Genomic DNA, 13574 nt, shown 5'->3' on the forward strand with positions numbered 1-13574 from the left:
ATCTGTGGTGTCCGAACTTGGATGTTATACATATTTGTGCATGTACATTTATGTGCGTGTGCGATGTTTTGTTCAAATGTGATGTTGGATGCCTGTGTGGGTATTTATGGCCAAAAGCGCCATCTTGGACAGTTTGATGGCCAACTAATTGGCATATTGCGCTCTAAACATGGAGTTCTAAGGAGGTTCCCAAATAATAAATATTAAACTAATACCCTGGCAAAATATACGTCAAAAGTATACTAGTACCATACAATGTAATGTACCTCGAGCCCCTGGATAGGGCAAAGCCAACGTCTGCTCTCGTGGAGAAAGTCCTCTAGCTAAATCAGGCCGCAAATTGACCTGCATCTGTTGTGACGTAATGTAGTCATTGAGGATGGTCTGCCGCGTGTTCTCCATGGCACACAGTTGGTATTGGCTGGTGTATGCGTGGGTTGGAGACATCTGTCTCTGGAAAAGGAATGCTGCTGTGGCTGTAAAGAGGGGAGAAAATAGAAAGATTATTCAATACAGTCACAATTCATGCATTATCAACTGCAGTGAGGAACCTTGAGCTGATAAACTCATTCTAATATTTAAACATACATGCACAAAACAATTACATCCACTAACTGAAACTGTGATTATGTGACAGAATTAGCAGACACAAGAGTGCACATCAGCATTCTTGGTGAAGGTCACTTCTGCATGAAAACAATGTACATACAATATGATTTTACCTGGGTCCAGAGCCCTATGAAACTGCATGGTTGGGTCCAAATGATGGGGGAACTGTCCTCTGAAGATCTCTGGTGGGGGTCCTCCTCTGTGGTGGGCATCAAATGGACTGTGGGATCCTCCATGGTCTACTCCCGGTATAGGAGACTTGGCAGGTAAACTTTCACGCTGAGTTGGAGTCACAGCATTTTTTCGGTCATGGCTGGAGGACTTTGCAGAACTCATAATGCCTAAATGACGGATGATAAGCTAAGTCACTGTAAAAGTCAAGTATGGACTAGATTTTGTATTTTCATTCATATCTAACCAGTAGGTGGATTGCTGCAATTTGAATGCTGCTGAAAGTATAAAATACTCTGCCACCCTATTGTTGACCGAGCATTCCCCATCCCCATCTTCATGCTCAAACGGCAGTTTATGTTTTTTTTCTTTTTTTTTCACTTGGACAAAAACTAACTCACAACACTATCTAATTTCACCTTAGCAGTGCCAGTAAACATGAACATTTACTTGGCAATGTGGTGAGAAAAGTGACTTCCTCTCATTAACGGAAATTAAAATGTACTCTCATTAATGGAAATTAAAATGATCTATTCATCTTCAGGTAGACAACCTGCAATCTCTATGCACTCATAGTCATCAATGCTCCAAATTATATGTATCCCACTCAGAAGACAGCACTTCTAGTTCAATAGGATACTGTTTTTTCAAAACCTTTACTATTTTTTGCCTCTTTGGCAGAGACTCCTGGCAAGCATGGGCATTGGTTGCTTGTTGTGGAAATAGTATTAAGATGTCTGCTGCTTGCTGAGACCAGAACAGAGAACATGGGGAATTTTACAAGGGCACAAAAGCTGCCAGACTAAGGATGCTACCACTAGGCCTGGAATCAGCAATCTAGAGGTTGCAAACAAAGGAAAAGAGCAATAAACAGATCAGCAAATCTTGCAAAATTGAATACAGGTGTAGCCTGTGAGATGATTATTAGTATTGCAGCTTATAGAGCGCACGGCTACCTCCAACGGAAGTGTCCCGGCGCTAGCAGTGCATTCAGCCAATAGGGAGTGACCAAGCCAAGCGAGAGACACTAGTGGAGGCGGAAGAGCCAGGTTTTTAGTACTTTTTTAAAGATAGATTCTGATTTTTACACCAGTTGAAAACATACAGCTGACCTGGTTCCTTCGAAAACATCAATTCCCTCAGATTCTAAACAGATTCCTGAAACAACATATGTACTGCATTTATTAAGTTTACACATACTTGTCAACATACTGACTAATTAAAGTTGGATGAACCCTCTCCATTTTTGTACAACTGTATTCTGCTTGCGTTTTTTGACTCTGGACACCAGGAGGCTGTTAAACACCTCTCAGTGCATATACTCTGACCCACTAAGCATATTGACAATTGGTTTATTTCATGTGGCATGTCTCACTTTTTAGAAAGACTACACTAATATGGCGCAAAAGCCATTGAGGCCCTGCACTTTTGAAGTCCACACCATGGGAACGTTGAGACCTGGGTGCAGACTGTACAAAGGGGAACCATGTGAATCTGGAACTGGCATGACTATGCAGTGCAAAAATTACAAAGTGCATTGTTAAAAGAACCTCTCCATTTTTATCCAAGACAGCTTTAAGATTAAGTTGACTTAGGACAGGGCAACAGAAATCTCTTTCAGAGTACTGAAAAATGTATCAAAAATCAGATTTATTGGTGAACAAGTACCACAAAGATGACAATGAAAACCTGCACATCTTCGACTGGAGCCTGGCCAGTCTTGCAACAAGTTCTGCCGGGCGTCATTCACTCTAGTGACTCGTCAGGCTTTTCACATCTCTACCTGGTCCGGGATTATTGTAAACACCACCAATCATGGCTCAATTAAAAAATAAAGGGACCTTCATGTGGCGGACTTGTTGGATAACCCCTTGCAGGAGGACAGGGCAGGTGAATATTAGAAATATCACATCGGCTTATCTGAGTAATGTTAGGGGATGGAAAGCAATTGACATTAAATGTTCCTATCAGGCACCATCAGGAACTCTGGAAGAGTCCTTGGTTATATTAAAACAGTTTGGAGCATCAGGGCCCTCCAGCCACCACTCCTAAAGTACCACAATTGTTTGGAGTTGTGGAAATCAGACCATCATAGTACCTTCAGTGAATAAGAGAAGAAGAGAGAGTCTACATGTTTGTTGCCTGAGAAAAGACAGAGGATGGATCAATTTTCCATTGCATTCAAACTCTGGAAATGTGCCTCAAAGAGAAGCTAGCTTGAAGCGGTCCACCAGTGAATCTGAGCCAAAGTAGGCACTTTGGAAAAAATAAACCCAGTCAGACAAGTATCTCGCTGTAGCCATAAGAAAGCAAGAGGGAGAGAAAGCTGTCTCTCCCTTGGAAGGCTGCAGCTTTGATGGAGGAATCAGATACAGGGACTGGACTTTGGTTGTGGCACTAAGGAAGATGGGCAAGGAAGCCTTTATTCCCTTGACTCTATGGCTATAGTGCTATCCACCGAGCACTAGGAAGGTAGGAAGTATCTGAGTGTAAAAGTATGCAAGGAAATTGAGACTGTCCTTGCCCTCCTGGTTTTGTGAGGCAGAACAGTTTTTTGTAAACTGCTTTCCACGTTTGGTGCAAGAGAGATCTCCAGTGGTCATTATTGGTAGCGTGCAAAGACTAACATGGACTTTTACACCTCCATTGTTCCTATGGGAGGGATTTGACATCTAATTCAGAAATTCTCATCTCCAGATCCCGTTGAACACATTTTCTTGTTTAAGGTTTAATTTTTACACACTACATCAATATTCTTTTTGCTAAATTGGTAATGGAAATGAACCAATTGTTTTTCTGACTAAGCATTTTAAATACTTTAATTTCAGATCTCTAATTAAAACAGACACTCTTTGGCCACAGCTAAAAAAAGGCAAGCCCAAGTTTTGACACTGATACTGTATTTACCTAGCAAAGCACTTAATTACTATGTCTGTGGGAGTATAGTGATTGCTATCTCTCCAGTTATAATCCATGATCTCAGAAATTATTATTAGTTAATTCTTCAGTAACTAAAATCACAACAAAATTATTTGCGGAGGACTATGATCATGCTAAAATTTGAGAGCGCTAAAATGGGCAATCCACGGCAGCAGAAATGAGCATTAAAATGCCATTTAAAATGTAATTAAGTATTGCTTATCCTCAATAAATCTTAATTCTGAGGAAATGCTTTCTGACCAACAGCCTGGAGTGTTCGAAACAGATAAGCAAGACATAAATTAACCAGGTGTTAATGCAGTTACTCAATCAATCAATCAATCAAAGACATTTCTAGAGCGCGCTACATACCCGTAGGGTCTCAAGGCGCTGGGGGGGGGGGTGCCGCTACTGCTCGAACAGCCAGGTCTTCAGCTTCTTCCTGAAGGAGAGGTGGTCTTGGGTCAGGCGCAGGTCGGTCGGGAGGGAGTTCCAGGTCTTGGCGGCCAGGTAGGAGAAGGACCTTCCTCCTGTAGTCGCTCTTCGGATGCGGGGGACGGCGGCGAGGGCGTGGCTGGCAGATCGGAGGTGGCGTTTGGGAGCGTAGAAGTTGACTCGGCAGTTGAGGTAGCTCGGGCCTTGGTCGTGTAGGGCTTTGTGTGCGTGGGTGAGGAGGCGGAAGGTGACTCTCTTGCTGACGGGGAGCCAGTGGAGGTCTCTCAGATGTCCGGAGATGTGGCTGGTTCGTGGGATGTCGAGGATGAGTCTGGCTGAGGCGTTTTGGATCCGCTGGAGTCTCTTCTGGAGCTTGGCGGTGGTGCCGGCGTAGAGGGCGTTGCCGTAGTCCAGTCGGCTGGTGACGAGGGCCTGGGTGACGGTCTTCCTGGTCTCTGTGGGGATCCACCAGAAGATCTTCCGTAGCATGCGTAGGATGTTGAAGCATGACGAGGAGACGGCGTTGACTTGCCTGGTCATGGAGAGGGAGGAGTCCAGGATGAAGCCCAGGTTGCGTGCATGGTCTGTCGGTTTGGGTGCGGTGCCCAGGGCGGGAGGCCACCAGGAGTCGTCCCAGGCGGAGGGTGAGGAGCCCAGGATGAGGACCTCCGTCTTGTCTGAGTTCAGCTTCAGGCGGCTGGTCGTCATCCACTCGGCTACCTCTTTCATCCCTTCTTGTAGGTTGGCTTTGGCGGCGGCGGGGTCGTTGGTCAGGGAGAGGATCAGCTGGGTGTCGTCGGCGTAGGAGATTATGCTGAGGTTGTGTTTGCGTACGATGGCCGCGAGGGGGCTCATGTAGACGTTGAAGAGGGTGGGGCTCAGAGAAGATCCTTGGGGGACGCCGCAGATGACTTCGGAGGCCTCTGACTTGTATGGTGGTAGGCGGACTCTCTGTGTTCTACCGCCGAGGAAGGAGATGATCCATTCTAGCGCCTTGTCCTGGATTCCGACGTTGCTGAGGCGCCGTACTAGGGTGCGGTGGCAGACCGTGTCGAAAGCCGCGGAGAGGTCTAGGAGGATGAGGGCCGCTGTTTCTCCATTGTCCATCAGGGCTCGGATGTCATCGGTGGCGGCGATGAGGGCGGTCTCGGTGCTGTGATTGGCTCGGAAGCCGGACTGAGAGGGGTCGAGGGATCCGTTTGTCTCGAGGAAGGCGGCCATCTGCTTGTTGACGGTCTTCTCGATGACTTTGGCTGGAAACGGGAGAAGCGAGATGGGGCGGTAATTCTTGAGGTCGGTGGGGTCCGCTGTTGGTTTCTTGAGTAGGGCGCTGAGCTCGGCGTGCTTCCAGCTCTCCGGGAAGGTGGCGGTGTTGAAGGATGTGTTGATGATGTCTCGCAGGTGGGGTGCGATGACAGCGTCGGCCTTGTTGAAGACGTGGTGAGGGCAGGGGTCAGTCGGTGATCCGGAGTGGATGGAGTTCATCGTGCGGATGGTGTCTTCGGTACTGATCGGGGTCCAGGCGTGGAGGGTGGTGGTGGGGGGTGGTTGTTCGGTCATGCTGTGCGTTGGTTGGTTGTCGAAGCTGCTGTGTATGTCTGTGATCTTGTTGTGGAAGTATGAGGCGAGGGAGTTGCAGAGGTCTTGCGATGGGGTGATGTCGTTGTTTCCTGCGCTGGGGTTGGAAAGCTCTTTCACGATGTTGAAGAGTTCCTTGCAGTTGTGTGCGTTGTTGTCCAACCGGTCCTTGAATGCTGTTTTCTTGGCGGCGCGGATCAGCTGGTGGTGCTTCCGGGTAGCAAGCTTGAAGGAGGTCCTGTTGTCCGGTGTCGGTTCCCTTTTCCAGACTTTCTCGAGGGCTCGGCAGTTCTTCTTGGAGCTCTTGAGTTCGTCGGTGAACCATGGGGCCTTCTTGCTGCCGGGTCTGCTGGGCGCGGTCCTCAGTGGGGCGAGTTCGTCCGCGCAGTTGCTGATCCACTTCGTGAGGTTGTCGGCGGCCTGGCTGGGGTTCGCTGAGCTGGCAGGAGGGTGCTGGCTCAGGGAGGTGGCGAGCTGGTCTGCTGTGATCTTGTTCCAGCTTCTGCGGGCGGCCTGTTGTTGGTGATGGTGGGTCGGCGTTCTCTTGAAGGTGAAGTGGACGCAGCTGTGGTCCGTCCAGTGAAGCTCTGTGGCGTGGCTGAAGTCGATGTCTGTGCTGGATGAGAAGACGGCGTCGAGAGTGTGTCCGGCAAGGTGGGTGGGGGTGGACACCAGTTGCTTGAGTCCCAGGTTGGCGAGGTTGTCGAGCAGGGTGCTGGTGTTGCGGTCGTTGTTGTTCTCCAGGTGGAAGTTGAGGTCTCCCAGGAGGATGTAGTCAGCGGAGGGGAGGGCAAGCGGGCTGACGAAGTCGGCGATGTCCTCGCTGAATTGGGTGCGTGGTCCAGGGGGTCGGTAGATCAGGGTGCCTCTGAGGGTGGTGGTCGGGTTGGTGTGGATCTGGAAGTGCAGGTGTTCGGCGCTGGTCAGGGTGTTGTCGGTGCTGGTCGTGAGACGGATGGTGTTCTTGTGGATGATGGCGATGCCTCCTCCCATCTGGTTGGCGTTTCGGTCCCTCCGGACGATCTTGTAGCCCTCTGGGATGGCGATGGCGATGTCGGGAGCTGAAGAGGCGTTCATCCAGGTCTCCGTGAGGAAGGCAACGTCAGGGGCTGTGGCGTCGAGGAGGTTCCAGAGTTCGATGGCGTGTCTGTGGACGGAGCGGGTGTTGAGCAGGATGCACTTGAGGTGGGTACTGCTGGTGTTCGGCTTGGTGGGTGCGGGGCAGGATCGGATGCATGAGAACTTGCAGGCGTGGCAGCTGAAAGGTCCGTTGGTACGTCCAGGAGTGGCTTGATGGCATTCTGGGTGTCGGCCGGTGTTGAGAGCGCTGAGGGTGGCGGCTGAGTACGTCAGGCGTGTAGGTCGGGGTCTTCGAGGTCCAGGGGTCCTGGCACTGGGCGCGGTCCAGGCGCGGACGGGCGTAGACGGGCTTGCCTTTGGCGCGCCTTCGGCGCACAATCGGCGCGCCCGCTGCGCGTGACCGCTGCGCGTTCGCACGGTCGCCATATAAGGCGAAGTGCGCGGGTGGGCGGGGCAGCTGGGAGGCGGGAGCGGGGAGGGAACAGAAAGAAAAAAGGGGCGTGGTCAGCGGTGGTGGCGGGAAGCGGGGAGCGGGGAGGGAGGACGGCGCGGTGGGCGGGCAGGCAGGCAGGAGGGCGCGAAGGGCTGAAAAAGACACGAACAAAATGCAGGCACAAATGTCAGGAGAAAAGAAAAACAGTTGACACGGGGAGAAAAGTAGTTTAAGCAAGCACAAATTTTTGACAAAACAAGCGAGAACAGACGCTATGAAAAAAAATAGTTAACACGGGGAGAAGAGCGGTTAAGCAAGCACAAATTTTCGACAAAGCAGGCGAAAACAGACGCCAGCGGCGTCAGCCGGCAGCGAGGCAGAGGGCAGGCAAGGGGGCACACACAGCAGTTGGTGGCCGTGCGGCGCGGGGGTGTCCCACAAGTGGGTCACACTCACCTGCGTCGCACGGTCGCCATATAAGGCCAAGTGCGCGGGTGGGCGGGGCAGCTGGGAGGCGGGAGCGGGGAGGGAACAGAAAGAAAAAAGGGGCGTGGTCAGCGGTGGTGGCGGGAAGCGGGGAGCGGGGAGGGAGGACGGCGCGGTGGGCGGGCAGGCAGGAGGGCGCGAAGGGCTGAAAAAGACACGAACAAAATGCAGGCACAAATGTCAGGAGAAAAGAAAAACAGTTGACACGGGGAGAAAAGTAGTTTAAGCAAGCACAAATTTTTGACAAAACAAGCGAGAACAGACGCTATGAAAAAAAATAGTTAACACGGGGAGAAGAGCGGTTAAGCAAGCACAAATTTTCGACAAAGCAGGCGAAAACAGACGCCAGCGGCGTCAGCCGGCAGCGAGGCAGAGGGCAGGCAAGGGGGCACACACAGCAGTTGGTGGCCGTGCGGCGCGGGGGTGTCCCACAAGTGGGTCACACTCACCTGCGTCGCACGGTCGCCATATAAGGCCAAGTGCGCGGGTGGGCGGGGCAGCTGGGAGCGGGGAGGGAACAGAAAGAAAAAAGGGGCGTGGTCAGCGGTGGTGGCGGGAAGCGGGGAGCGGGGAGGGAGGACGGCGCGGTGGGCGGGCAGGCAGGCAGGAGGGCGCGAAGGGCTGAAAAAGACACGAACAAAATGCAGGCACAAATGTCAGGAGAAAAGAAAAACAGTTGACACGGGGAGAAAAGTAGTTTAAGCAAGCACAAATTTTTGACAAAACAAGCGAGAACAGACGCTATGAAAAAAAATAGTTAACACGGGGAGAAGAGCGGTTAAGCAAGCACAAATTTTCGACAAAGCAGGCGAAAACAGACGCCAGCGGCGTCAGCCGGCAGCGAGGCAGAGGGCAGGCAAGGGGGCACACACAGCAGTTGGTGGCCGTGCGGCGCGGGGGTGTCCCACAAGTGGGTCACACTCACCTGCGTCGCACGGTCGCCATATAAGGCCAAGTGCGCGGGTGGGCGGGGCAGCTGGGAGGCGGGAGCGGGGAGGGAACAGAAAGAAAAAAGGGGCGTGGTCAGCGGTGGTGGCGGGAAGCGGGGAGCGGGGAGGGAGGACGGCGCGGTGGGCGGGCAGGCAGGCAGGAGGGCGCGAAGGGCTGAAAAAGACACGAACAAAATGCAGGCACAAATGTCAGGAGAAAAGAAAAACAGTTGACACGGGGAGAAAAGTAGTTTAAGCAAGCACAAATTTTTGACAAAACAAGCGAGAACAGACGCTATGAAAAAAAATAGTTAACACGGGGAGAAGAGCGGTTAAGCAAGCACAAATTTTCGACAAAGCAGGCGAAAACAGACGCCAGCGGCGTCAGCCGGCAGCGAGGCAGAGGGCAGGCAAGGGGGCACACACAGCAGTTGGTGGCCGTGCGGCGCGGGGGTGTCCCACAAGTGATGTTAGAGTGAACGTTTGAAAATTCATAAGAGTGCCTGTGATCTAGTGATGGATTTAAATATGCTCGGGCAGCAAGAGCACTAGGCTGTGGATACAATTGACTTGTGAAAAAAAAGCAAACATCAAATAGAAAAAAAAAACCACGAAAGACAACTAAGTGCTCAAGCTACGACACCGCTAAATGCAAGTATTTTATGTTGAGCACCTACCTTCTCCTGCCCTTGCCATTGGTGAGCTCCTGGACATTGGGCTCGGGTAATTCACTGGTGTTCTCCTGGCGCTGGCATCCTCATAAACACCAGGGCTCAACTGTGACTTTGAGGCTTCATGCAAAGTTGACCTGAGCACAGAAGGGTTAGAACTGACCACTGAAGTATGGCGTGGGCGCATGGAGTCTGTCACTTTGGAATCCTCATATTTCCCCCGATCTCCCAATTTCAAGTTCTCTGGCAAAATTTCCATCTGAGACATTCCACGGGGCAGCTTGCTGGGCCCTGTGATCAGAGATTTTACATTGTGCTTGATTGAAGACTGACTTGAATTGCTTTCATATTTTATAGGTGTACCCTGTGAAAATGATGAAAAAGTGCACAATGTGTTTAGAATTGGCTCAAAGGCAATGCAGCTTTACCTTTTTGGTAGGACTCTTTTTTGCATGCACATTTATTTGAAAGTAGAGGGAAGCCTTCTACTTAATTAAAGAAAAAAAAGAAAAATGATGAGCTCATTATGCTAAAGAAACTGTAATTCATACTAATGCTGAACTTTATAGTGCTTTGGTTCAGCAATCATATGCAGAAATTATAACTTCTACAAAAAAAAGAAAAAAAAGTGTGCAGGACATACACAAAATGTGGAAATTCTGACTGACCAAGATGGCTGACAAACAACAAAAAGAACAAGTTACTTACCTTCAGAAGGCTTTTTCAGGTGGATACTGTATCTACCTGCAAATTTCTCATGTTTTGAATATCCCAGGTGTCAGTCAGGATCTGGGCACTTTTCAATAACTCTTCCACACTGGCTCCACCTCGGTTCCACACATGGCCCCTTGTGACATCACTTGACACAAAGTGCCCCGTCAGCATGCTGTCAGTTTTCATCCATTTTTAGCATGCCCTTGGGGCGAACAGATGAAACCAACATCTTATTCAGGTTATTGTCGTTTTAGTAAAACTAAGTATGTAACAACAGGGCTACTAGTTAGTCGGTGAGGAGCCTACAGGTAGATACAGCATGCATCAGAAAAAGAATCACTGAAGGTAACTTGTTCTTTTGATGGATACTTCTACCTGCAGATTGTTCAACTTTTAAATACATTTCTCCAGGCACTTCCACACCCGGAGTTGGGAACATGGCTGGTTGTACCCAAATGTCCTGCATAACAGAACAAGTGAAGTGACTATCCCTCCTCACTTTGGAATCCAAATAGTAGTGCTTCGCATAAGTGTGAACGGATGATCTAGTTGCCGCTTTGCAAATATCTACCACTTGTACTCTTCTTCCCACAGTTGATGCCGAGGACTTTGCTCTGGTAGAATGAGTTTCTGGAGGATTCTAGTGAGCCATGGCACAGGAGATTTTGGTACACAGGATTATCCATCTTCAAGAGTTTGTTAGCAAACTGCCTTGTCTTTCATCTTTCCAACATATCCCACTAAGAGGGTAAAAGTGGAATCTGGCAATGACGCTCACCTGGTAGTCAGCACAGTATTTTCAGTCACTTGTATCAGAAGTGGTGCATACAAGGGAGGAATGTTTACCCTGCATTCATATTCAGACACCCTGTAAACGGGGTACTAACAAAATCATACGAAACCCTCTGGCACACACTTTAGGTACGATTTATATTCAAGTATACACAATGCACAAGTTACTTACCTTCGGTAACGATATATCTGTAAGAAACAGTAGTGATAGATTCCTTACCTTAGAATTTCCCCCAGGCGTCAGACTGGATCTGGAAAGTTTTCGTCAGCAGTACCCCTGCGCGTCTGTAGGCGTCGTGGTGCGGCTCCGCGTGCATCGTTGGCACCGAGATGACGTCGCTGGAGCTACTTAGACGCGCCCATGGATTTCAGTTTTGTACACGACTTTCCGCGCCAGGAACGCAGAGCCATGCAAGAAACTGGCCACTGGTGCCATGAAACTAGGGCCCTGAAAGGGATGACCGTAACCCTAGAAATCAGTTCGCAGAATGGGGAGGATGGGTGGGGCGGTAAGGAATCTATCACTACTAATGTTTCTTACATATAGATAGTTACCGAAGGTAAGTAACTTGTGCATCTGAAAGAAACACGTAGTGATAGATTCCTTACCTTAGAATAGATACCCCAGCAATACCAACCCCGGTGGTGGGTCTGCGAAACAAGATCACACCAGAAAGTCCTGGAGAACAGAACGGCCTTTCTGGACTTGGCTGTCCAGGAAGTAGTGCTTGGTAAACGTGTGCAATGAGGCCCACGTAGCTGCTTGACAGATGTCATGCAAGGGAACTCCCCGTCCCAAAGCAGTACTGGCTACGGTCACCCTGGTAGAATGGGCGCGCAGCCCCACCGGAGGCTCCTTTTTGGCCAGAGAAGAACAAGCCTTTATGCACAGAATGACCCACCGAGTGATGGTCCACTTGTGCACGGCACAACCTTTCTTGGCGCCCACGTAGCCAACAAAGAGCTTGTCATCCAACCGGAACGGTTGTGTGCGGTTTAGGTAGAATGAGAGCGCACGTTTTGGGTTTAGACGGTGGAGCATCTCTTCCTCTTTTGAGGGATGCAGAGGTGGACAGAAGGTGAGCAGAGTGATGGTCTGCCCAATGTGAAAGGCAGTGACAACCTTCGGCAGAAAAGATGGACGATTCCTTAGAACCACTTTGTCCAGATGGACAGAGAGAAAAGGAGGTTTAGAAGAAAGAGCCTGGAGGTCACTCACTCTTCTGGCAGGGGTGATGGCCACCAGGAAAGCGGTTTTTAAAGTGAGAAGACGAAGAGGACAGTTGTGAAGTGGCTCAAAGGGAGCACACATCAGATATGTCAGAACCAGGTTCAAGTCCCACTGAGGCATTATGAAAGGAACAGGAGGGAAAAGATGAGTAATGCCTTTTAAGAATCTATTTACAACAGGGGACTTGAAAAGAGAAGGCTGATCTGGAAGCGGTAAAAATCAGAAATGGCCGAGAGATGGCCCTTGATAGTGCCTAGAGCAGAGCCCTCCTGGGCCAAAGAAAGAAGGAATAGAAGGACCTCTGAAAGAGGGGCAGAAAGGGGATCCACAGCCTTTGCTGTGCACCATACCACAAACTTATTCCACCTGCAGGCGTATACTGTCTTAGTGGAGGGACGCCTGGCTGCCAAGATTAAATCACAAACTTCGGGAGGCAGGTCAAAAGACATCAACTGCCACCGCTTAATCCTCACGCAAGGAGGTGGAGACTGGACAGGATCGAGTGGAAGGCCGTCCCCTGTTGCTGCGACAGAAGATCCTCCCTAAGAGGCAGGCGGACCAGAGGATCGATAGCCATGCTGGGTAGCTCGGGATCCCATAATCTTCAAGCCCAGTCCTGAGCCACAAGAATAACTTGGGCCCAGTCGCGCTTGATCTTCTTCAGTACTCTGGGCAGAAGTGGTATATGCGGAAAGGTGTATAGTAGACCGCAACTCCACTCGCGACGAAAAGCGTCGCCTAGTGAGTGCCGCCTTGGAAATTCCAACGTGCAGATCTGATGACATTGCGCGTTCTCTTCGGTGGTGAATAGATCTAACCAAGGCTCTCCCCACTGCTGAAAGAGACCTTGCGCCATGTCCGAGTGCAGACGCCATCGTGATCCATCATGAACCTGCGGCCGAATTCGTCCGCCCAGGAGTTCAAGGAACCTGCCAGATGTTGAACCACCAGGAAAATGCCCTGATGTTCCAGCCATGTCCATAGACGCGGAGCCTCCTGACGTAGGGTCTCCGACCCCACCCCGCCCTGTTTGTTGCAGTACCACATGGCAGCGGTGTTGTCCGATTGTCCGATGACACCTGCACTACTCTACCCTTGACAGAGGGAAGGAATGCTTTGAGTGCAAGTCGGATCGCCCGAAGCTCCAGAAGGTTGATATGGAGCCAGGACTCCACTGGAGACCAGAGTCCTCTGATCTCCGCCTCCCCATGTGGCCGCCTCATCCCAGAAGGGACACGTCCGTCACCACTGTGTGTTCCGGTTGGGGAAAAGAGAGGGAGCTGCCATTGACCCAATCACGATTCGTGAGCCACCACTGCAATTGTTGTGCAGTGCCCTCCGAGATCTGGACGTGATCGGACAGGTTGCCCTGATGCTGTGCCCACTGGAACTTCAGGTCCCACTGCAGAGCCCGGATATGCCATCTGGCATGATCGACGAGCAGGATGCAGGAGGCCATGAGGCCCAGCAGCCTCATGGCCATCCTGACCGAAACCCAGGATAGAGGCTGAAAGATCTGAGTCAGA

At 50.5% G+C, this 13574-nt stretch overlaps 1 protein-coding gene across 33 annotated transcripts in view; it reads right to left on the reverse strand.

The window, feature by feature from the left end:
* NCOR1 (nuclear receptor corepressor 1) overlaps nt 1–13574 on the reverse strand; it is a 1832391-nt gene that overhangs the window by 490598 nt on the left and 1328219 nt on the right. For all 33 annotated transcript variants that reach the window (XM_085649294.1, XM_085649293.1, XM_085649281.1 and 30 more), the window contains 3 exons: nt 9318–9675; nt 723–950; nt 267–476 (listed from right to left, as the gene is read on the reverse strand). In XM_085649294.1, coding sequence (XP_085505420.1) covers nt 267–476; nt 723–950; nt 9318–9675 — 796 coding nt within the window. The remainder of the gene's footprint in view (nt 1–266; nt 477–722; nt 951–9317; nt 9676–13574) is intronic.

This window comes from Triturus cristatus, chromosome 3_2 (genome assembly GCF_964204655.1).
Source record: "Triturus cristatus chromosome 3_2, aTriCri1.1, whole genome shotgun sequence".
NCBI lineage: Eukaryota > Metazoa > Chordata > Amphibia > Caudata > Salamandridae > Triturus > Triturus cristatus.